This window comes from Cucurbita moschata, unplaced genomic scaffold (assembly GCF_002738365.1).
Source record: "Cucurbita moschata cultivar Rifu unplaced genomic scaffold, Cmos_1.0 Cmo_Scf00013, whole genome shotgun sequence".
NCBI lineage: Eukaryota > Viridiplantae > Streptophyta > Magnoliopsida > Cucurbitales > Cucurbitaceae > Cucurbita > Cucurbita moschata.
In genome coordinates this window covers 3,250,683-3,273,821 of record NW_019268529.1, presented here as the reverse complement: position 1 = coordinate 3,273,821, position 23,139 = coordinate 3,250,683, and the positions used below count along the sequence as shown (strand labels likewise).

Sequence of the window (23,139 nt, the reverse complement as noted above, 5' to 3'; positions counted from 1 at the left end):
AAATTGACAAAACAAGCTTAATTCAAAAAAAAAAAAAAAAAAAAAAAGAACCAAAAATAAAATGACTATCAAATGGGGGTCAACCGAGGACTTAACTACCAAGAGGAGAAGATATGAAACCAGAGGTAGGCCATGCACTTGAATAAGTTCAGCATTCATTTTAGCATTGACTCATAAAAAGTTGTCAAAATGGTAGATGTCAAAATGAACCAAAACAGTAATATTAATTGTCACTAGTTACCGATAAAAGTCAGTTTTCAGGAAAACATGGTAAAAAGAAAAACCTTGAGCCGCTAATCAGAGTTCATTTTCAAGATGACCTCTTGTTTTTCCTCAGGTGTTGACACATTAATTGTTGTATTGTTCTATTATTTAGAAGAGTTTCATAAAATGGAAATCTTTATGCACGCGAAATAAATCTAGATGCGCATACCTCACATGGCTGCATGCCTAGAAGATCTATGACAGCACGCACAGCTTCAGCCAAGCTTCCCCTCGGGCCTAACCCATATTCATCTACTCGTTCACCATCTTCGCCCATGCTTTCCCATGCATTCCTGAAGTTCGGCACAGCTGCTTTCAACATGTAATCTGCTGCGACCACCTCAATGTCCTCGAGCTGGTACTCATCTTCAACGCCATCTTCCTCTGCCTCGCCAGTAGATGGATCAATCTTTTCTCAAAAAGGATTAAAAAAAAGTAGATGGATTAATATGGAAAGACCAAATAGTGAAAAAGGTAAAAGAATAAAAAGAGTAGATGGATTAGGATAAAATAATAATGAAACTATTTGAATGCTTAATTGTTTTCCTTTTTCTTGATCAGAAACAAAAAATTCATCAATCAACAAAATATACGAAGGTTCCCGTGGATAACAATTTTTTCCCCAAATGGAGGCTATCGTGGAGTAACAAAATCCCTGGAGGAGGAGCTCCAAAGGAAATCAAAGGAAATCAAAGGAAATCAATAAATCCCACAGAAATTCATCATTTCCAGTTTCATTCTAGAATATATCTCATTTCTCTCACCCAAAATAAGCCAAAAGAATAGCTTTTACAACATTGCCCCATACAATAAAAGCTTATTTGAAATTTTTATAATTTCTTTACATATTTATATTTGTGAGTGTCAAATCCCAACTACAATTAGTTGCAAAAAAAAAAAAAAACTTGGAAAATATTAAATCTTAGGTAGATTGGCTGTCTAGCTTGAACTCATTTCCTCTAAACCCTTTTTATTATTTACATTGGTCTTCCACTAGACTTACCCATGATGGTTTATTTGAATGCTTAGTTATTAATGAGAAAATACATCTAAAATGATAACAATAAAATGAAGTTCTCTTCATACAAGTGCATTATGGATGAAAAGAAGTTTTAGTGCAAGAGTTAAACATTTAGGCGCGCACACACAAATCTATGTTATATTATGAAGAACCAAACTTTCATTGAAAATTAAAAAAGAAAAAAAGGAAAAAAAAAAAGCACAAATGAAGTCCTGCCAAAGAAAGAGACTTGTGAAACCTCACAAACAATTTTTAAAAAAAGGACTTAAAAGAAAGGACCCCATTTAGGCATATAATTATTAAAACCAGAAGAACGTGTAAATTTTATCTCCAAAAACAAAAATGTCCACTCTAACAGTATACGTTCATTCTTATTGTGAAATGCCATACTAGAACTCACAAATCACGTTGATAACAAATAACTAACATAGACTTGACAATAAAATGATTGAAAATAGACTAGAGACCAAATTCTATCTTAATAAATTGAAATACTGCTGCACAATTTGAGAAACGTGGGAAAATTTCATACCTCTTTAACTATGAACTTCAACATATTTGAGAACTTCCCAACAGCAGCTACTCCATTTGGTTTCTCAAATGCTACAAAGGTTTGCCCAGGTGTATTGTAAGGAAGAGACCTAAGTGGCTTGGATACTACTTCCGCGAATTCCTCTGCTTCTGAGGCATCCACAATAACATTGACCTGTAGAGGCAGACAGTATTATATAAGCAATTCTCTAGGTAGTACAACAAAAAGTTGCACTTGATTTAAGGCATTACATTTTCAAGTAGCTGCTCAGGAATTGTATTTGTGCAGTTATATTGAAAGACAACGTGTCCATCAAAAATATGCTTGACAACATTGACAGCGTACTCTGTTTCTGCTTCTGTAAGCTCTATAGATGCCGATGACTGCAAGGACAACACAAACGTTCCCAGAATAAAAACGAAACAAACTAGCATATAAGAATTTGTATGGATCGGTTAATAAAAAGGACGAAGGAAGAACCTTGAAAAGCTTCCCAAAGCCAGAAAATTCTACAACGGAGCCAAGCATCCTCTCATAAGCATCAAAAGAAGAAGCAAGGGTAACTGGAGGAGCCCCAAGCCCATTTGATTTTTTACCACTGCCTTTCTTCTCAGCAAGTGGCTGGCATTTAATCTCCTTAGACACAGAATCAATATCAAAAGGTTCTTCAGAAGGCTCCTGTGACCATATGCAATGAGATGAGATAGTGACTGGTAAACTAAATTTAAGAACACCAGGTTAAAACACCTTACATAATTTTTCAAACTGGTCTCAAGATTGCCCAGTGGTAAGTCTAGAGACCCAAAAACAATTTCTTGCACGTCTTTCTCATTTTTAACCACTGAACCATCTGCTCCAAGTGTCTTAAGGTAAAGGGTTGCCCTATCACGAACCTGTAGCCAGCAATTGGTCCATAGTTACTATTCTTTTCAGGTAAAGAGAAAAAAGAACCTCAAAACTAAGTCCATATTCTTAGAGAAACAAAAATAATCAAAGAGTATTTCTAAAATCCAAACAAAAAAGAAGCAGAAAAACATTAGAAAAATCATAACAATGACAATAAATACGCAGCATCAACACTGATTGCAAAACTCGTAACAAGAAGATATGGCGATAATGACTGAACTTCTGCCTACATAACTAGATATCATCATATCAGATATGGGGATCGACATGTGGATGTTAGTTGTAACCCTATACTCAACTCTACAATTTAAAGAAGGTCTTTCTGGTCTTAAATTACTGAAAACTTGTAGACCTTATTTATTACCATCCCTTATTGATTGCTCAAAAATGGCACGCATAGCAAACTTCTTGTTTTTCAGACTGCAACCTTTTGGTTCTACCAATGAATAGGTCCAGGGAGCAATATAATTAGACTTGGAGAGGTTAATCAGGTTTTGTTCTAAGCCAGAAACTCGATCTTAGTTTTCATCAGTTGATTCTTAAAATTTCTACAAGTATTTTTTTTCTGAAACATTTAACGACAGAATAATTGCATCCATCATATGACTACTTACATGCTAGCAAAAAAGTAGTATTAAAGCATAAAAAAATCAAACATGAATACGCTAGTCAAACTAAATCATCAAGAACTCACCTCATCATCACTGTCAAAAAGGCATCGTCGCAGGAGAACATATATTCGGGGCTGAAACAGTTTCAGGAAATTTTCAATCAGTTTAGCGAAGTAAAAAGTTACAGTGCACTTTCATTTTAATGGGAATGAGGACTAAAGTAACGCTACCTTCAATGAATCAACCATAACAGCAAACTTCGCCAAAGTGCTCACTGCACAGGCTCGAACAGTTGCATTCTCAAGATGTACCCTATTATATATATAACGTATATACTTGCTAGGATCTGAAGCTTTTGGACCTTCGATCCCCAAAAAGTGAAGTATCTAATAAAAGCATAGTAAACTTATATACAACGTTAGAAGGAGAGGAAGATCTAACTTCTCAACCAATTATCAATATAATGTTGGAAGGCTAACCTGAGTGGAAAGATAAGTGAATTCACAGTCCTCTATGAACTCACACAAATGAAGCAAGCCATTTTCTTTTGCTTCAGGGATATCTCTAATAAGTATCACAATTGAATCAACTATCACCTTTTTGTACTCAAATCCTCCTTCTTCTCTAAGAATGTTGCACAAGAAGTTCATCCTAAAATAACAAAAGTACAAACAATACTGATTAATGCTTCATGTGAAAAATATTTAGACTATACACAGTAAGTGTGCACCCAATCAACTATACTATTCAAACACTATATTATGAATATTATTTACTCACAGAGATCTGTACTTCAATGGAAACTTCAAGCACAGGGACCTAATGGCATCCACAACTACAATTTTAAATTCATCAGCAATATCAGACATAAAATTTGTTATCTGCTTCATCAGCCGATCCACACTTGACTCATTTCCAGTCTTTAAAAGTGTAGTTATTGCAAGAGTTGCAATGCTTCTGTTCTGATCTGAAATCAAACTCTCCATATCAATGTTACAGTTCGTGACAGCCATTGGATGTGACATTGCCACCTGTAGAGGTACAAGTTTCTTTGAATATTGATTTCAGGAAGATAATAACAAGAATGAAGTAGAAGTACAAGAAAAACCCACACAACTTGCCATGATTAAATAAATTAAATAAGGGAGACATAAAAACAAAAGAAATAGTTATTTTCCATATTTTCTTCCGTCAAGAAGAATATATAGACTAACCATCTATTTTGAGAGAAACAATCTAAATTTTATAGAGAAAAGAGCACATCTCAAATGTAAAAGACCTTGTTCAGAGTACGAATGGCAGCAAATCTCAATACTGGCTTGGGAGAGTTTAAAAAGAGCTGAAGTACAGTAATTGCTGGAGCAACTTCTCTGCTTGTCACACCATTTAGTTCTGCAATAGCTCTGGCAGCCTCAAGGATGACCATCTCTGATTTGTGTCGCAGACAACTGTCAAGAAAATCATATAAAGGCCGGTCCCCAGTTTGGCTATTAGCAGCTGACTCACTAGCAACCTGCAAAAGACTTATTTGTGCATCAACATTAAAGAGAAATGTGGTGCTTAGTATGACCCTGTTCTCAAACATACCTGACTAGCATAACGAACCAAAAGGCATTGCGCCAAAGGAGAGCGAGCAGTGCCCCGTGTCAAGCTACTAACCAACTTATTAACGGCTAGACGATCATTCTGACGAATCTGCAGTTTTGAATACAAGTTTCTATTATGTATTTTAAATTCTAAACTACCCTAGCCCAGAGATCAAAAGTACTCATTATGCCCAGAAAAATATTAAATCACACTACGATGTGCAATCTCAATAAATTTCATGCTCATCTTACAACTATCAAGAAATTTTCTCAACACATCCTAGCCTGTTTCAATGTGGCATTGCTAGAGACAGAAATTCAGAACAACTGCAAATAACATATAAATGAAAAACAGAGATATTCAGCAGTATGCAAGGATTTACTACTGATGTTTGGAAAAAGAAAATGATTTTTAAGCAACAATTTTTACACAAACAAAATAAAGAAGAGTATTGAGATCACTAAAAAGAACAGTTAACTCTCTGTATCAAAGAAAATTGAGTAGTAATAGGGGAATAGTTGCAAATTAGAAGATAAGTTTGATTAAAACACTAGGCTGCTTAAGAGGCCAATAAGTAATGGTTGGCGGTAACTTTAATAACAGTGAGAAAACCTAAAGCTATCATGCTAATCATCACTCTGATATACAGTAGTAAGTCATCAAAAATCTTTACTCAAGGAATCAATAGTGTTGGAAAAATATGACTGATGAACCAAAATAAAATCTCCGTATTCTAAGCACATAATAAATTAAAATAGTAACTTTAGCATACCTGATGAAGCAAACCCAAAGCATGAAATTGTACGAGTGGTGCCCTTGACTGAACAGCTTCCTGGACCTCATTACTCCATCGTTTCACAATCTCAGGATTGGTCTAAGTAAAGAGACAAAATAATTTTAATAAAATTGACATCAATATAAAAAAAGTCCACCGTTAAACACAGTTAGATGGTACCTGGAGTAAATGAATCCCACTAACTAAGGCTGCACTGGCAACCACTGGGTTTTTGTCTACAATCGCTTGTTTCAAATACCGCTCAATTTGGGTGAGAAGGGTACCATCTGTTATTCTACAAAGTACACGTATAGCATTAGCACGGTACATATCATTCTTGCTATTCATATCCTTCATCAGGGAGCTTGTCACGATGATAACCTTTAATTTGAAAATTCAAGAATGGTCAGTTTGTATTTCTGCATTTATAATTTACTATAAACTCGTGAAATTACAACAAACAAGTACTAACATCATCAGAAGAGGGAGAGAGCTCCTTTATCATTAAATAAACCATTCTCCTCAATTCTATATCTCTAGACTGGAAGAGCTTAGTCACACTAAAGAAAACTTCTGTAGCTTCAACCTATAAGAGTTCAGAGAATAAGAATATTATGAGAAACCAACCGCAAAATTCACACAGGAGAAAACATGCATGTATCTATACTCGGTTCATTTATAAAGTAGCAGCAAAATCTGGGAAGAAAAATAACTAAAATTTTGATGAGGAATTGAAGTGGAGGCAACTTAACCTTTGTAAAGGTTTCACCTTGGTTCAGAAGATACAAAAGCTTCGTTATGACCTGAATACCAAACATAAAAGCGATCAAAACCAAAAACTAAACTAGGAAAAGTGAAAGATTGGTCTCTCGAATATCAACTATTTCCATGGACTAAAAAGCATATATACCTGAGAGCATTTCCTTGTGTCTAGCTGAGGATCATTGAATACCCTCGCTTCCTGAAGAACAGTACCTTTCTCAATCCCCAAAAATGGAGAATACTCCTCTGAGAAGCAAAAATAAAACCCAACCAGCGTCAGAGAACACGGAAAAACTAGTCTAGATCAACATACGCAGACCAATACGTCAATATAAAGGCAATTCCACCAAATTGTGACCAGGAGTTACAAAGAATTTAACAATTCCATTCACGTCAATTAAACAAACGCATCCACATTTCAATCCAAACATCTAAACTATGACTAGATCAACATATAGACACCAGTATATCCTCTCCGAAACGCAACTAAAATAACAAAATCACTGAGATCTGCCAAAACTCGAGAATTGAGACACAAATTACAGCTAAGAAAATCAGGAAACTAATCCGAAATTCAAAAAACAACCAGATCGAATTCCAAACGCACAATGATACAAGAAAGTAATCGCAATCAAAAGAAAGTCGAGCGAATACCTTCGTCATCGTAGTCGTCATCCTTCTTGACGAGAGGCTGAGCCATGGCGGAAGAATCTGAAGAAGGTGTGAGAGATCGGAATGGAAGAGAGTTGCAGGCGATTCCCCTCCGTGGCTGAGATTGAAATGAGGAAGCTATGGAAGTGAGATCCAAGTCGAATGTGAATAAATCGAAGAAGACGATGTAACGTAAGAGGGAGAAATCGGAAGAAGGAAATTGGCGGGTGCGTATAATATTTGTAAGGCAGATCCAATCACCCCTTTCGCCACTCCAATTAACACGTGTCTTTATTGAATTTTCCATTTTTGTAATTTTAATTTTTACCTTTCATTATTAAAATTTATTATTATTATTTTAATTATTTGATAAATAAATTAAAATCTTAAATTTTCATAAATAAATTAATTTTAGACTTCCTCTTAGTGTACAAAATTAATAATTATTTAATTAAACGTCTAAACTTTCTTAAGACTTTGAAACGAACTTCACATTTCTTTAGCACGGATAAACGGAAACAAAATAAGAACGTAAGAACTAACTTGAAAAATGTTAATATCAAAGTCATTAATATATACATGATGTGACTAATATGTGCGACTTAATCGACTTGCTTCTACACGAAACCAAATCATCTGACTCGACCTTGCCTCTATTCAGGGTCAAGGTCTTTCATATGCAACGTCGTATCTCATCTCATCATCTTTGTTCCTAACTAACATGACATCGTATATTGATGTCATCCAAAGTCCCTGCATGTCATCGACCGTTGAAGCTCGCTCGGTCATGCCCATTGAGAACAGGCCCATGTTTTGTTCATAACACTCCACTCGAGCTCTATTGAGGCATTAAACCCTCCCGTGTCAATGTCATATCATTTACGGAGCTAACATCAAGGGCGGTAGAGAGCTGACATCATGCCTTCCCTATAGTACATTTTAAGGCATTTCTAATCTTTGTGGAGTAGATGCGATTTTGGCAAGTGATCATACGACCTTATAGAGCGTCTATCGGGTGTTGATTGACACCAAATTTAGTAAGCTTTCATATCATATAAACAGACTTAACTCCAGATCCCCATGTCGAAATTCATATCAAAACCCCAACTTCTGAGGCTATGACCTGAACCCCTACCCAACTCTCTCTAAACTTGTCTTCGACATTGGTATCACCTCGTTCTATCCAACCTTGCATATGTCTCGTTCTACTGCACACTCTTCTTGGTATGTGGATGATGCACTGTCCTCCTTGGTTGCATTATGGAACTTGTCACCACCTTATCAGTCTTCGTGTGGTATCACAACCTACTATTTTCTTAGTGAGGTTCGATCCATAAAAATTGAACATACATATATCATCCACTCGTCCGAACAACATTTCAACCAACAAACTCATTTGATCTACTAGCTTGAATGCTTAGATCATAACGAACAGGGATAAGACAGATACTTCATGCACCAAAAATATATTTGATCATATCACTCATATATAGTAATACATTAATGAAAACACAAGAAACCGAACAAATGAAAGAAGTCCAACAAAAACTCATTCAAGAAAATGAATAATATATGCGTTTACACATAAACCTCTGTTACGAACTGCGAAGAAGAAACCAAAACTGATCCGCAACCTAAAATCTTCAAAAACAAACTGCTTCAGTTCATCGACTGGGCGGTCCATGCCCAGCACAACAACAACGACAACAATAACAACATTTCAAAAAAGAAGCTGAAAATTTAGGGTTTGTTGGGCTGTAAATTGGGCGATGACGCTTGGCTTGGCTTCTGACTATTGTCACTGCTCGTCGCTGATGGGTTTAGCCCATACTCGCTCGTCCCACCATAATCACTGCTTGTATATTCCCGGCTTTCCAACGCTACCTTTCTGAACCTTTTCATGTCGGCGCTGTAAGAGCTTGCGTCGTAATCCGACGACGTACCGGAGCCGAAGTATGAGCTTTGGCCTGGCTTTACTCCGTCGTTCAAATCCTCCATCGATACGTCGCCTTCGAGTGCCCGCACAACTTGGCTCATTTTGGGACGGCGTTTAGCAGAATGGCGAATGCATGCAGCAGCACAAGCCACCATGCATGCCATTTCCTGAGCGTCGTAGTCCTTCTCCAATCTTGGATCTGCCAACGCCTCGTAGGCTCCTTCAGTCATTGCTTTCAAGCATAGAGGCCTCGCCTGTATGCAACCAAATTTTCTTAATTAATTTTTTTTTTAACATAAAAAAAAATTTCTGAATTTATTAAAATTTCATGTTAAATTTCCAAACCCAATCCACTAAGCTGTCCTCCATCAGCTCCCCCGATGCGTCCACGGGTCGTCTTCCAGTTATGATCTCCAAAAGCATTACTCCGTATGAAAATACGTCTGATTTCTCTGTTAGCTTCCCACTTGATGCATATTCCGGAGCCAAATAACTGCATCATTAACCCATTTAGATAAAATTATAATTCAAATTAAAAGTATAAAATATACAAATAAAGGTATCCGATATTCGAACGTACCCAAATGTGCCCATAACGCGAGTGGATACATGAGTGTAATTGTCCTGGTTGAGCTTAGCCAATCCAAAATCAGCCACCTTTTGTAAATTATTAAAAAAAAAAACATTATAATTTATTAATAACGAAAGGAATTTGATAATTGTATTTTAATTAGAATTATTTTTTTTACCTTTGCTTCAAAACTCATGTCTATAAGAATATTTGCCGTCTTAATGTCTCTATGGATGATGCGAGGATGACCTGAAATCCATATCCAAACACTTTATTGAAATTATTTAATTATTATAATTTACGCATAATAATAAATAAAAAAAATTAAAATTAAAAAAATATCCTTAAACTTTACTCACAGTCTTCGTGGAGGTAGGATAGACCCTTAGCCGCACCGAGTGCGATCTTGACTCTCATCGACCATGGCATCGGCGGGCGCCCCTCCCCTGTAAGTTTACACATTTTCAAGATTCAGATTTACCGCTCTAAAATGATAATAAATGTAAGATCACACCTGGGTTGGGGACTAGAACGAGACACTCTGTGTGGAAACTTCTAATTAACAGACCTACGGTAAAAATTAAATAAGACAATATCTACTAGCGGTGGATTTTGGTGAATTTCAATCTTACCATGAAGGTGGAAATCGAGGTTGTTATTAGGAACAAATTCGTACACCAACATTTTCCGATCATTGGTCATGCAATAACCGACGAGGGATACCAAATGACGGTGGTGGACGCGGCTGATAATCTCTACTTCCGCCGCGAATTCCCGATCTCCTTGTCCGCTACCTGTTTTAAGGCTTTTTACGGCAATTTCCTTGCCGTTGGGCAGCACTCCTTTATGAACGTATCCGAATCCGCCTTGCCCTAACAAGTTCGCCGGAGAGAATCCGCTTGTCGCTGCCATCAGCTCGTCGAATGTGAACGTGTTTTTATTGAACCCCAGCGCCACCGACGGGTGTGGCGGTGGTAACGGTGGCCCATGTGGCCCTGAGAAGCTTGAGCTCATGTCGCTGCTTAATAATCCCGGTGGTGGCGGCGGCGGTGGCCATACTCCTCCTTGCCCTCCGCCGGGGGCTGGCGGTGGCCATGCTCCTCCTTGCCCTCCGCCGGGGGCTGGCGGTGGCCATGCTCCTCCCTGCCCACCGCCGGTGGCTGGCGGTGGCCATCCTCCTCCTTGCCCTCCGCCGGTGGCTGGCGGTATGTTCACGAAATGTTCGCCCGTACCGTTCCAGTTCTGATTCCTTCCGTTGTAATAGGGGTCCCCACCTACAAAATTATTTATTGAATTTTGGAGTTTTAAAAACTTATTTGAATTAAAACTAAATTACTATATTACCCTTTATCTTTTATAAATCCTTCAAAATTAGTTATTAATAAAAATGGATTAAAAGGTCGAATCTGACATAGAAAATAGGAATATTTTAAAATAAATTATAAAATTTAGGGTAATAATATTTTATATATAATTTGGCGTGTTTTTTTTAAGGAGGGTAAATAGGTAATTTCACGACTGATTACCTTTCTGATTAGGCCGATCATCGTAGTATACGGTATTACTCTCACGCTTCTTTTTCTTTCGGCTGCAAGCGAAGAATATCAGTGCCATGGCGAATAGCAAAAATCCTGCCGCCACCGCCACTCCTACAATAATCGGAACCACCTCAGGCGTAGAGTCGCCGGATGAGGAGTCCGAGGATCGGGAATGAGGCGAGGAGGAGATCGATTTCGGCGGAGAAGTATGCCTGGAGGATCCAGGAGGTGGAGGAGAAGGCGGAGGAGGTGGTGGCGGTGGAGGAGGCGGAGGAGGAGATGGAGGAGATGGAGGAGATGAAGACGTTGAGTCATTCGGCGGTGGCGGCGATGCATTCGGAGGAGGTGGAGATGAACCAGTCGGAGGAGGCGGAGAAACATCCTGCGGCGGTGGCGGAGAGGACTCGGGCGCAGGTGGAGATGAATCAGACGGAGGCGGGGGAGAGGAACCAGAATCCGAATCCGATTCGGAAGAAGGAGAGGGAGAATCCGATGAATCAGACATTAGAAGAGTTTCCGGCAAAAACTAATTTGTTCAACAGTGCCGGGGAAACCCTCGGCGCTCCTCCAAAACGACGCAGAAGAACGAAAGAGAAGAAGAAAATGGCAGAGAAGAGAATGAAGAGAGGGAAGAGGAAATTAGGGCAAAGCGAAGATTGAAGAAAAGTAAATTAGGGATTTCTAATCGGATAAGAGAAACGGAGGAACCGAATTCTTTCTGTGATTGCTTAATCGGGAGCTCGTTGGGAAGAAGATGAGTGTGTCTGTTTCCATGGAGTTGAAATTACAGCCAAGCTTTTCTGAGCTTTCCTCTGCGATTTTTCAGGTACAGCTTCCCTCTGTTCCGCTATCTTCATGCTGCACCTGTAAAATCCCCACAGCTTCAACAATGGCCGATATAGGCCGCATGATTTTGCATCCTATAATTAGATTTATTTAATTTGTTTTTAAACAAAATTATTGTAATATTAAATTAATACATATAAGATTAATAAATATTTTGTTGTGGTTGGTCTAGGTTGATAAATTTTTTTAAAATTGACCTGAAATGGACTAGTGATCTGATCAATTCGAATAGAGTTCATAATTTAATGCTTTATTTTCGAGTTGGGCTGGATTGTTGGATTATACTTATCTACTATACATGTTACATTAATAACTAAAATTTTATGAGCGTCAATTATTCTTAATCTTCGTAATAATCTTAACCGTGCACTGTTGTGTTGTGAGTTGGATTATAACATTATTTTTATATTGGTCGGTTTTATTGGAATATGTGTAGTTGATATTGCACGAAAACTTTAATAGTAAAACAAGATATGCTTGTTACTTACTACCTTATTCTAATACTTGACTACAAGCCGAGTTGCAGATGACCCAGCTCTGTTATACCTGTAACCATTCACTTTCAACGCATCGAAGTGCAGACCATTACGCTAGTACAAAGGTAAAAATTCGATAAAATTTTTATAAACTCGACCAAAAAAATCTTGATATGTGAATTAATTTGAATATTTGGTTTTCAAAACTTCAACCCAGCACAAGCGGGAAGAAAAATCTAACCCAACCCAACTATTATGGTTTGAATTTGGTGGTCAGATTGGTTGAATTCTCCTGTCATATGAACATTTCCTATCTAAATGTCCGTAAAAACAACGATCTAGTTTTCAAATTTGGGTTTGCAAGAGATCTAATTTAGATTTTAGTCTTTATAGTGAAAAAAAATAGTAAATATATATAAAAAGCTTGAAGTGTCGGTTGTATTTGAGCATTATGGATCGTGAGTTGTTCCTCTAAATTAATTTCATGGTAAAATATTGGATTCTTCTCTCTCGATTTATGGACTAAATTGTAGGGACCTACACGAATTAGGTTAAGAGTGTTAAAAAAATTTAAAAATTAGAAAGATCTGATCAACTCAACCCAACCTGTACCGTTTAGAGTATATTAGATTAAATTCAAATCAATAAAAATTTTATAGATGAGATTGGTTCATAGCCTCTCGTAAAATAGAATTAAATTGAATCTAATCCATTCAATTATATATATATATATACTTTATTTTGATTTCATTTCATAATTTTTTTTATTATTTATTCTCTCATCTTTATTCAAAATAAATGTTAAGTTTAAAAATTTTCAAAATATATATTCAAATTGAATGGTTGAAAATAAATAAATAAATAAATAAGCGTTTCAAAAACTAACATTTTACTTAGATTAATTTTTTTTTTCAATAAACGACCTGAACATCCTGAACTCATCCAACCCGAAAAAATTATGGTTGAATTGAGTTTGGTTGAGTTCATTATTTAGGTTAAAAAATTGACACCTCTAAACAATTTGGTTAGGTCTAAAAATGTCCAATTTAACCCAACTCAACCCATGCATGCGCCAAAGTTATGTTGGAATTTTTTTTTGGACAAATTGGGTTGGTGACCCAAAGGTCCCAGTAAGGTTTAAAATACAACCCAACCTAACTCGATGTGAGTTGATTCTCATAATATTGAGTATTTTTTTAATTATTTAAAAAATTTGTATTTATTCAGTTAATAACTAAAATTTCATAAAATTCAAATATCAAACATTCACAACTCCCAATGCATCAATAACATCTGTTACAACACACACAATTTTCTTAATTTCATAACAATTTCAACGTTTACCATGATTGAACTGAGTTTGGTTACGTTATGAATCCTATTTTTGGGTTGTTCAAGTTTATCCAGTTAACCTAACAAAAACAGCTCCAACTAACTTGCCGAACCTAAACTAAATTTTTTCAATTTTTAAAAAATTCAACCCAGCCCAATCCAACCCAACCATTCAGATTATTTGGATCATATAAACATGTCTAGAGAATTGATCGAACATCTTTTAAGACTTATTATATCTAATCATAGTGGTAGACATTCCAACATGAATGAGACATAAAGTGATTCTTTTGTTGCATACAAGAATGTGGACATTGAGTGATCATGCATGGTCTCTCTATGAGTCAAAGATTTGAAATTTATAAGGCATATTCCCATATGGATTTGAAATTTATAAGGCATATCCCCAAAGATATGTATGAATTTATTCACCGCAACCTTACGACATAATAAGGAGACTAGGATATAACCAAAGAGACGATCTACAAAAATGTTATAAATTCCACTCAACTGAGTGTCCACCCTTTTTCGGGACTCAACGTTCTTGCTGGCAGACTGCCTGGTGTCCACCCTCCTTTGGGACTCAACATTCTCGCTGATACACCGTTCGGAGTCTGGCTTTGATATCATTTGTAACTGTTCAAACCCACCACTAAGTACTTTTTGAGTTTTCCTGAGCTTTCCTTCAAAGCTTTTAAAACACGTATACTGGGGAGAAGTTTTTAAACTTTTATAAAGAATGTTTCGTTCTTTTCTCCAACCAATGTGGGATCTCACAATTAAGTCTAAGAAATGTCTCAGACCAACCCATCTGAACTTACATCTGAACTTATAAGTGAATATTTGAACCACGACCCAAATCTTATAAAGTTAAAAAGAAAATACCCATATAGATTACAACACAAATTAAACACACAAAACTTGAAATAGTATTAATATATCATATAACAAACAAGAAGAGATCAAAGATGGAGAGAAACCCATATCAATTCGAGAGCTATAATAATTTACACAAACTAAACATGAAGCCTCTTGACACAAGTCATGGTGGACAGGATGCTATGATGATCATGGGGCTGAGGGCTTGGTTTTGTGGCCAGGATGGTCATGAGTGGCGCCATGAGAGTGATATATGATAGCATTTGGATGGGTATCAAAGTTGTTCATGAAGTGCTCGCTTTGGGCGTCGCTGCTCACCAATGAATCATCATCAAACAACAGCTCTTTCAGCATCTCTGGGATTGCTTCATCTTTCATTACCTTTTTCCAGTACTCCCCTTTCTCCTTCCTTGCATGGCTTACATTTGCTAGCTGTGATGCCCAAAATCAGTACCAAAAAAAAAAAAAAAAAGGCGTACGTGGATTGAATTTGGTCGGGTTGGAATATTTTTTCAGATTCAACTCAATTGTTCAAGCTGGATTTAGTCGGGTCGAGTTGGGTCAGGTTGTGACGTTATTTAGACTCAACCTAATTGTTTCAGTTGTAAATTTTTTCAACCCAAACGATTAAGTTAATTCGAGTTGTTCTAAGTTATTTATTCAATTTTTTGTTTCTAATAAAATAAAATGTCGTCAAAAATCTATTTGTTCATTTTCAAAAATTTAACTTAAAAATAAAAAATTATTTTTAACAGTATCGGAAGAATAAATAATTAAAAATAATTATGAAATTAAATAAATAAATATATATATTCTAGGGATTTTGGGAATTGTACCTTGGGATGGGTGCTTCGGAATTCTTTAAAAATTTATTATCGGTGTTGAACTAACTACCGTTCAAAGTCTTGTTTCTTTAGTTAATAAGATAAAAAAGGTTAAGGGGTGGAGATCGATATCGACATATATAAATTCTTGTACGTCAACTAATGTCAAGAGCGTTGGTTTCATAAAATGAAATGTCTAATGTTTTTTTTGACCGGGAGAACTAACTGTTGTAAGTGAAACAAACAAGGTGTCCTTTAAAAGAAGCGATCAGTAGCCGAGCCATAGTATTAGGAATAACAAAAACATCTCTAAATACTCATTTTTTTCATACCCAAAACAAGTTTTTAGAAAACCGCTCAAGTTTTAGCAAAAGCAGCTTGTCTAGTTGAAAGATCTGAAAGACAACGTTGTTCTAGGAGAAACGATACTCGTTGGTACTAGATTCAAAGGATTAACGCACCGTTCAATGTAATAACATTATCGATACGTTTTACCTTTCGTAGTAAAAAAAAAAAGACGTTTGAGAATAAAATGTCCAAAAATCACTTTTATCGTTTAGAAAAAACGTGATACCGAGAACAAAATATGTTAAAACGAGTTATGAATGTGAAAAATTTACCAGGATAAGAAAAAGGAGGAAGAAAGCAGCAGAAAGCTTCATGTGATCTGTCAGTCTCAACAGCACACAGATGTTGTTGAATTCAATGTCTTTAACCTGGTTGGTTTTTCAATTTATAGATAAATTTGGGTCAAAACAGTAAATAATTAATTTCTAGGGGCATGGATGAAAAAAAAATTAATTAATTAATTTTTTTTTTAAAAAAATAAAAATTAATCCTTTAAAGCCCAGTGGGTTGGTGTGGCTGAGGATCTTTTAAATATAAAATTCCCTTTCGATGCATTTTCTCATGTCAATGGAAAAATAAAGCATTATTGTTGTCCCTTTAGGTTACCAAATGTTTGACTCGTGAATTAGACTCGTTCGATTTAAAAGTAAAAAAAAAGTCGAGTATATAATTCGATCTCAAAACACTGCTTGATTTACGATTGTACACTGATCATAATCTTATAAATAAAACATTCATCGATACCTCACCGCTAGCCGATATTATTCTCTTTGAGCTTTTTCTCAACGTTTTGAAAACGCATCTACTAGAGAGAGGTTTCTACACCCTTACAAGAAATGCTTCGTTCCCCTCTCTAACCGATGTGGGATCTCATAATTCATCCCCAACACATCACCAGGTGTCTATCTCTGATACCATTTGTAACAGTCCAAGCCCACTGCCAGCAAATATTGTCTATCTTAGGGTTTTTCTTTCAATGACTTCCCCTCAAGGTGAACAATGTCTACTGGAGAGAAAGGTTTTCACACCCTTATAAGTAATATTTCGTTTCTTTCTCTAACCGATGTGGGATCTCATACAAACTTGATTGTGAGCCATGGGTCGAGTGTGAATGCGATAGAAGCTTAGAACAAAGTCTTTTTTTTTTTTTTTTTTTTCTAGTTTAACGACACTACAAAGATATATCAGTGTAAATTCGAACTTCTGACTTCTGGGTTAAGCGTATAATGTTTTAACGAATTGAATTATGTTTGAGTCGACCCATCTTATCCCCGATCTATAGCATAGATTGTACTTGTATTTATTTCGAACTCGGGAAAGAGAAAATGTTTTATTTAATGTGACAAAGATGGAAAGGTGATTTTGGTGGTGCTTTGGGTTTGTGCATTGAACTGTAATCCACTGATGTGAAGATAGGATCGATATCAAAAGCAAAAAAGGATCCAAAACAGCTATCAATTTTTCTTTAAGAATCCTTCAAAAGCAAACTCCAACTCAAAATGGGAACCACTTCAAAACTTTGAAGAATTGGATATTGTGCCCATAATCTAATACGAACAAAACAAGCTTAACCTCGGTTATTTAGATTTTCGTAACCGTCCAAGTTCACCGCTGGCTGATATTGTCCGCTCTGACCCGTTATGTAACGTCGTCTAACTTCAAAGTTTTAAAACACGTCTGCTAGGGAGAGATTTTCATACCCTTTTAAGCTTCGATTCTCCTTTGGCAGTGATCAATGACCAGTTGTGTGAGGCTCTGTAAATGAGTATCTTTGTTTATTGGCACCTCGTTAGTAATATCTTAATTGGCTATCAAAACTAGAGATGTTTACGGGTGGGAGGGACAGAAAAGTCTTTTCTATCTCCATCCTTGTCTCCTTCTTCATTGTTCGTTCACACCAAATTCTCCATTTACTTTTGCAAAGATCGAGTTAGCGATAAATTTATATATATATAAAGTGGGGTGGAAACGAAGATGGAGATGAAGAATATAATCTCGTCTTCTATCCTATTTAGATAACGGGGACGAATCAAAGATCTATTGTTAGGATTCGATGGAAAAAAATTATGCTTAGAATATATTTTATGAAATTAGTTTAATAGATTAAGTAATTAAAAAATAAATAAAGATCAAAATACTAAAAAATCAAATAATTAATAATGAACTAATTGAATAATTAATTATAAGTACAAACAAATGGATATAGTATTAATTTAACGAATTATTTTTTTTAATAAATATCTGTAATTACATTAATTCAAGATTAAATTAGTTTAGTCCTATAATTTAAAAAACGTTAAAATTAAATTAGTTTAGTCCTATAATTTTAATAAACTACGAGTATATAAATGAGGGACAATATCGTCATTTGTGTAAGACTTTTATGGGTGGAACGGAAATAAAAAAATTAAAGTAGACAATATCATATTATCGTGAAAATTATGTGAACGTTCTTTTGAAACAAATGTATAATCCAAATAAACAAAAATTTTAGTGTTCGAGTTAAAATTGATATTTAGTTTGACTTTATCATTATTACGAACACTTCAAAATTATATTTTTTTAAGAGCGATGATTTCAATAAATAAAATCATTGATAAATTTGACTTTTGATTCCATCTCGTGATAGTTACGAACGCTTCAAAAGTCATGTTAGAGAACCGACATTATCCCGACTCATCGGATACGAAGATATCAAATGGGCTATATTAAACTGGCGAACAAAAAAAAAAAAAAACCTCTAAAGGTACAAATGTACTTGATTAATGCATTCTAAACAAAGGAATTAATTAAACACTACTTTTAATACGTAGAAAAACAACGGGGAAAAAGGCAAACAACCTTTAAAATAATAAAAGTTTATTTTCAAAGATTCTTTACATTTTCTTTGTTTTATTATTTAATTGCNAGTTGGGTTTTAACAAACCCAAAAAAAAAAAAAAAAAAAAAAAAAAAAAAAAAAAAAAAAACGAGTAGGTCAAGATCGAGTTGTATGCAATTATCTTGTAAAATATTAATATTTTTCATTAATGGATTGATTAAAAGATCGAATCATTTGTAATCGTTACAAAGTAAGTCGTATTAACAGTGTTATTAGAATAATATGCTTAATCTTATTCGTATGTTATAGACCCTTTGAGATCCCACATCAGTTGGAGAAGGGAACGAAACATTCCTCATAATGATGTGGAAACCTCTCTTTAGTTTACGTGTTTTAAATCCTGAGGTTGACAACGACACATAACGAGCAAAAGCGGACAATATCGGTTAGCGGTGGGCTTGGGTTTGTTACATTATATGTGTCAAGTTGAGCGTAGACCCAATTAAAGATATTATAGCATCAATTCTCCGCTTTGTTTCGTTCCTCTGTCAAACCAATGTGGGTTGTCAGTGTTCTCGCAGGCACACCACCTGGTGTCTAGCTCTGATACGATTTGTAACAACCCAAGTCAACCGCCAGTAGATATTGTCCGCTTTGATCCATTATATATCATCGACAGTCTCACAGTTTTAATACACGTCTACTAGGGAGGAATGTTTCATTCCCCGCTCTAATCGATATCGGATCTCACATACTAAAACAAGTCGGAGCATCGTGTGTGTGTGTATGTATATATATATATATATATATATATATATATAATAAATTTAGTAAGTCAAATTTTAGACCAAAGGGAGGGTGGAGGTTGCAAGCCCACCAACAATGGTTAATGGAAATGCTTAGTTACCTAAGTCCTCCATTAAACGAATTAATTACACGTCAACAAATGTTTTGCACATGGAGCTATTCTAATACTTAATGCATGTAGCTTCACATTAATAATAATTAAACGTTTACGATCTCCACTACTAGCCGATATTGTCCTCTTTAGCTTTTGCTCTCGGGCTTCCCCTACAAAATTTTAAAACACATCTGCTAGGAAGAGGTTTCCACGCCCTTATAAAGAATGTTTTGTTCCCCTCTTCGACTGATTTGGGATCTCACAATCCACCTCCTTTCAGGCCCAGCATCGTCGCTTGGCACTTGTCCCCTCTCCAAACGATGTGGGATCTCACACTATCATTTTACGAGATTCAATTCACTTGTGTCTGATTAAGGGAACATTCTTCTTTGTGTTACTTATATGTATATGATATATACTTGTATTGAAATGCAAAGGAACGACAAACGATGCATCATCCAACACGTTAAAAAAAGTGTACATTAAAGCCAAGCTGAGGCATGAATACAGTTAGAGAGAACGAGGCGAGACGTGTGTTGAGGGCAAGCTCGAAGAGGGTCGAGTAGGGTTAGAACTTCAAGAGTCAAAGTTTCGATATAAATTTGAACATACGACTCTAGAGCGAAATCCGTTCTAGATAAGCTATCTTCAAAGATAGTTATCTTCATCCTTTTAAAATATATAAAGATTATTCCCAATTCCACCGCATAGAATTTAGGGCAAACAGAGCCGACAGAGGAAAATGGGTCTGTTCTTGCTCCTTCCAATGGAGTCAAAAAGGTACACAACATTGTCCATATCTGAACCATTCTCTTTATTTTACAACAAATTCAACGTACAAACAAAGCAAGATCGAAAGTGGGTTCTTGTTCTCGGGAATCATGAATAAACTACCTTTACTTTTCCATGCATTGCGATGAACCAAGGCCAATTTCAATGCCCTTAGTGCAGCTTCTAACACACATTAGGCTCTGTTGTTTGACTTAGATTGATGAATTTTTATATGGGTTGGTTCCAAATCGTCAAACTGGTGGACTCTGTCTTTGTTTGTGGCTGGTAATCTGCTTTTTTCCCCTTATTCTTTGAATTCTTTTTGATAATGGATATCACTTTTGAAATAGTGGCCGGCAATCTAGTGATGAATCAAAAGGGGGGACATATTATGTTTACGTGATTATGATGAATTTGGGGGATGCCATTTTGATCCGAATGGATATCTAAAGTCAACCATGGACAAATTTAATATCATAATGCATAATCCATAGAACTTGCATTTTAATCGTGTGTTTCTTGATGATATTATCACCATAGTTCTATCCCAACTCTCCTTGCTTTCAGATCATCACCATAGATATGGCTTTGCATCTTCAAGTTGCTTGTTGTTCTTGTATCCTTATTGGGTTACTCATTATAATGGTAAGTCTTATGGATTTTCAATCCTTACTACAATTTGGAAATGGGTTCTGTTTGTTTCTGTTCGTTGAAACTTCTTATTTTGCAAATCAAGAACTTGAAACAAGAACAGATTGAACTTTGACAAAGCTTTAGGACTTGTTCTTTACTTTTCAATTCTATTGCAGGTTGCAGAACAAGGTGCTGCAAGGAAATTAAAAGATGGGTATGAACAACACAATGAACAGTTTGTGAATCTGAAAATTAATGATCAAATAGATACTCATTTGGAGAATTTGGATCCTTTATTATATGTTTTCTTCTCCTTAAGTGATATCAAAGTTGGAAAAGAGTTGCCTATTTACTTCCCTTACTCAAAGCCATATGAAACCCCAAAATTATTACCTAAAGAAGAAGCTGATTCCATTCCTTTCTCGACATCACAACTTGAATATCTTCTAAATCTCTTCTCTTTTCCAAAGGGCTCTCCCCAAGCCAAAGCTGTCGAGTATACTCTTAAACAGTGTGAGCTTGAGTCCATCAAAGGAGAGACCAAATTCTGTGCCAATTCTTTAGAATCATTGCTTGATTTTGCTACACAAATGTTGGGAGGTGATACCCATTTGAAAGTTTTGACAACCACTCGTCTCTCCAACTCTAATATCCTTCTTCAAAACTATACGATATTGGAGGAACCCAGAGAAACTTTGGCTCCTAAAATGGTGGCTTGTCATAGCATGCCTTACCCTTATGCTGTTTTTTACTGTCATTGTCAGGAGAGTAAGAACAGGTTGTTTGAGATTTTACTGGGGGGTGAAAATGGAGATAGAGTTAAAGCTAGTGCCATTTGCCATATGGATACCTCTCAGTGGGACAAAGATCATGCCTCTTTTAAGGTTCTGAAAACAAAACCAGGAGCTTCTCATGTCTGCCATTTTGTTTCTACTCATAGTCTGGTTTGGTTAGCTGCCTAAAGCTATAGATAGTTTACTGGCTGTTTGTAAGTGCTATTGTGTTGTACTTGAAGACTGCTCTATGAATTGTTTTGGTGTGCTGGTGTATTGACAATATTTACAACTCTTAGGTATGAACATGGATAGGTTGCTATTAAGTATAGTTTCTATGATACTACGTATATTCTTTTACCAACTGTTCATGTTTTGTATTGATAATGAATGGAATAGTGAGTGATGGTCTTCCATAGTAGCTTGATTGTGATTAAATGGGGTGACTAAAAGTAAATGTCCAAAAATAGATTCAGTGTGATTGTGAGATTTCTGGGAAGGGGAATAAGTGGATGGTAGGCTTTTAATCTTTACCCCATAGAAAATTAAAATATGAGAATGTGAAATAAGTAACTTACTTCTAAGCATTTTATTTTAGTAAGAAGATGTTTCTGGTAAAAACAAGATTAAAAAAATCACTCCAAATTTCAAACCATTCTCTTAATAATCATTTGAAGTTCTTAATAAAACAATTTCAGCATGAACCCGACATTCTCTTGCAACATGATCTCAACATGAATCCGACATTCTTTTACAACATGATCATGTTATTGATTTGTTTTGAAGTGCATTTTCAATATTTTCAAGCTTGATTTTCATGCACTATTCTTAGTATGTTGGGTGATGCACCACCATCCTCCTCAATTGCATTATGGTACTTGGCTATCTCAGCCCTCACATGATTGAATGGGCGATACGTTGCAAGTGAGGGTCACAACCTATTGTTTTCTTTGTACGGTTGTGATACCTCAGCACAGACAAGCATTTGGACCTAATCAATACATATCCTCTAAAATCTGACAAATTTCTCGTGAAATCATCCAACATATCTCCTAATAAAGGGATCACGTCATCTCCTAATAAAGAGATCACGTTCACTTTGTTACATTGACCTCAGCTACAAACCCTAGATCTAGATTTGAAGTCTCTAAATGGAATTGCGAAGGGAGCTATGATTCCCACCCACTCCATAGACTTATTAGTGCTTACGAGTGTTCATACAAGGAGTTTACCAAATATGATCATAAATATTTTGAAGTGAAAACATTTGTAGACGATCAACATTCAACATAATGGATATTTGTACTGATTGTATGCCTTTTAATAGTGAGTTTTTTCATTGAAGTTAAAAAAAAAAAAAAAAAAAAAAAAAAAAAAATTT

General features: G+C 35.8%; 4 protein-coding genes across 6 annotated transcripts in view; 1 reads left to right on the top strand and 3 right to left on the bottom strand.

The window, feature by feature from the left end:
• Positions 1-7,336, bottom strand: part of LOC111451491 (coatomer subunit gamma-like) — an 8,966-nt gene extending 1,630 nt beyond the window's left edge. For both annotated transcript variants that reach the window (XR_002712000.1, XM_023091935.1), the window contains exons 1-17: positions 7,113-7,336; positions 6,607-6,704; positions 6,449-6,499; positions 6,169-6,282; positions 5,877-6,077; positions 5,694-5,795; positions 4,922-5,029; positions 4,614-4,847; positions 4,115-4,365; positions 3,814-3,985; positions 3,565-3,720; positions 3,418-3,468; positions 2,570-2,710; positions 2,298-2,495; positions 2,069-2,200; positions 1,818-1,991; positions 434-673 (exon numbers count right to left, since the gene is read on the bottom strand). Coding sequence is in view for 1 of the 2 variants with exons in the window: in XM_023091935.1 (XP_022947703.1) it covers positions 434-673; positions 1,818-1,991; positions 2,069-2,200; positions 2,298-2,495; positions 2,570-2,710; positions 3,418-3,468; positions 3,565-3,720; positions 3,814-3,985; positions 4,115-4,365; positions 4,614-4,847; positions 4,922-5,029; positions 5,694-5,795; positions 5,877-6,077; positions 6,169-6,282; positions 6,449-6,499; positions 6,607-6,704; positions 7,113-7,158 (2,469 nt within the window). In the remaining variant the exon portion in view is untranslated. The remainder of the gene's footprint in view (positions 1-433; positions 674-1,817; positions 1,992-2,068; positions 2,201-2,297; positions 2,496-2,569; positions 2,711-3,417; positions 3,469-3,564; positions 3,721-3,813; positions 3,986-4,114; positions 4,366-4,613; positions 4,848-4,921; positions 5,030-5,693; positions 5,796-5,876; positions 6,078-6,168; positions 6,283-6,448; positions 6,500-6,606; positions 6,705-7,112) is intronic.
• A 1,303-nt stretch (positions 7,337-8,639) lies between these two features.
• LOC111451620 (proline-rich receptor-like protein kinase PERK5) lies at positions 8,640-11,659 on the bottom strand. The gene is made up of 7 exons (XM_023092094.1): positions 11,143-11,659; positions 10,249-10,890; positions 9,976-10,062; positions 9,795-9,865; positions 9,626-9,702; positions 9,391-9,538; positions 8,640-9,299 (listed from the first exon to the last, which is right to left on the bottom strand). The coding sequence occupies exons 1-7, from the start codon at positions 11,657-11,659 to the stop codon at positions 8,850-8,852; spliced, it is 1,992 nt and encodes a 663-aa protein (XP_022947862.1). The 3' UTR covers positions 8,640-8,849.
• Positions 11,660-14,714: 3,055 nt separating this feature from the next.
• LOC111451468 (organ-specific protein P4-like) lies at positions 14,715-16,219 on the bottom strand. Its single transcript, XM_023091907.1, has 2 exons — positions 16,132-16,219; positions 14,715-15,119 (listed from the first exon to the last, which is right to left on the bottom strand). Exons 1-2 carry the CDS (start codon positions 16,171-16,173, stop codon positions 14,877-14,879), a joined length of 285 nt encoding a protein of 94 aa, XP_022947675.1. The 5' UTR covers positions 16,174-16,219; the 3' UTR covers positions 14,715-14,876.
• Positions 16,220-20,291: 4,072 nt separating this feature from the next.
• LOC111451465 (BURP domain-containing protein BNM2A-like) lies at positions 20,292-22,122 on the top strand. 2 transcript variants are annotated; one of them, XM_023091904.1, is made up of 4 exons: positions 20,304-20,361; positions 20,569-20,637; positions 20,920-20,997; positions 21,162-22,122. In XM_023091904.1, the coding sequence occupies exons 3-4, from the start codon at positions 20,935-20,937 to the stop codon at positions 21,945-21,947; spliced, it is 849 nt and encodes a 282-aa protein (XP_022947672.1). In that variant the 5' UTR covers positions 20,304-20,361; positions 20,569-20,637; positions 20,920-20,934; the 3' UTR covers positions 21,948-22,122. The 2 variants fall into 2 exon arrangements, with proteins under 2 accessions (XP_022947671.1, XP_022947672.1); XM_023091903.1 differs by lacking the exon at positions 20,569-20,637 and having other exon boundaries at positions 20,292-20,361.
• Positions 22,123-23,139: the final 1,017 nt, after the last annotated feature.

Coding starts and splice junctions, on each gene's coding strand:
- LOC111451620 (XM_023092094.1), bottom strand. CDS start 11,659: ATGTCTGATTCATCGGATTCTCCCTCTCCTTCTTCCGAATCGGATTCG. Junction 9,703..9,794: donor ACATGAGTTTTGAAGCAAAG/GTAAAAAAAATA, acceptor AATTTACAAAAG/GTGGCTGATTTTGGATTGGC. Junction 9,539..9,625: donor CGCGTTATGGGCACATTTGG/GTACGTTCGAAT, acceptor TTAATGATGCAG/TTATTTGGCTCCGGAATATG.
- LOC111451468 (XM_023091907.1), bottom strand. CDS start 16,173: ATGAAGCTTTCTGCTGCTTTCTTCCTCCTTTTTCTTATCCTG. Junction 15,120..16,131: donor TCCTCCTTTTTCTTATCCTG/GTAAATTTTTCA, acceptor TGGGCATCACAG/CTAGCAAATGTAAGCCATGC.
- LOC111451465 (XM_023091903.1), top strand. CDS start 20,935: ATGGCTTTGCATCTTCAAGTTGCTTGTTGTTCTTGTATCCTTATTGGG. Junction 20,998..21,161: donor TTGGGTTACTCATTATAATG/GTAAGTCTTATG, acceptor ATTCTATTGCAG/GTTGCAGAACAAGGTGCTGC.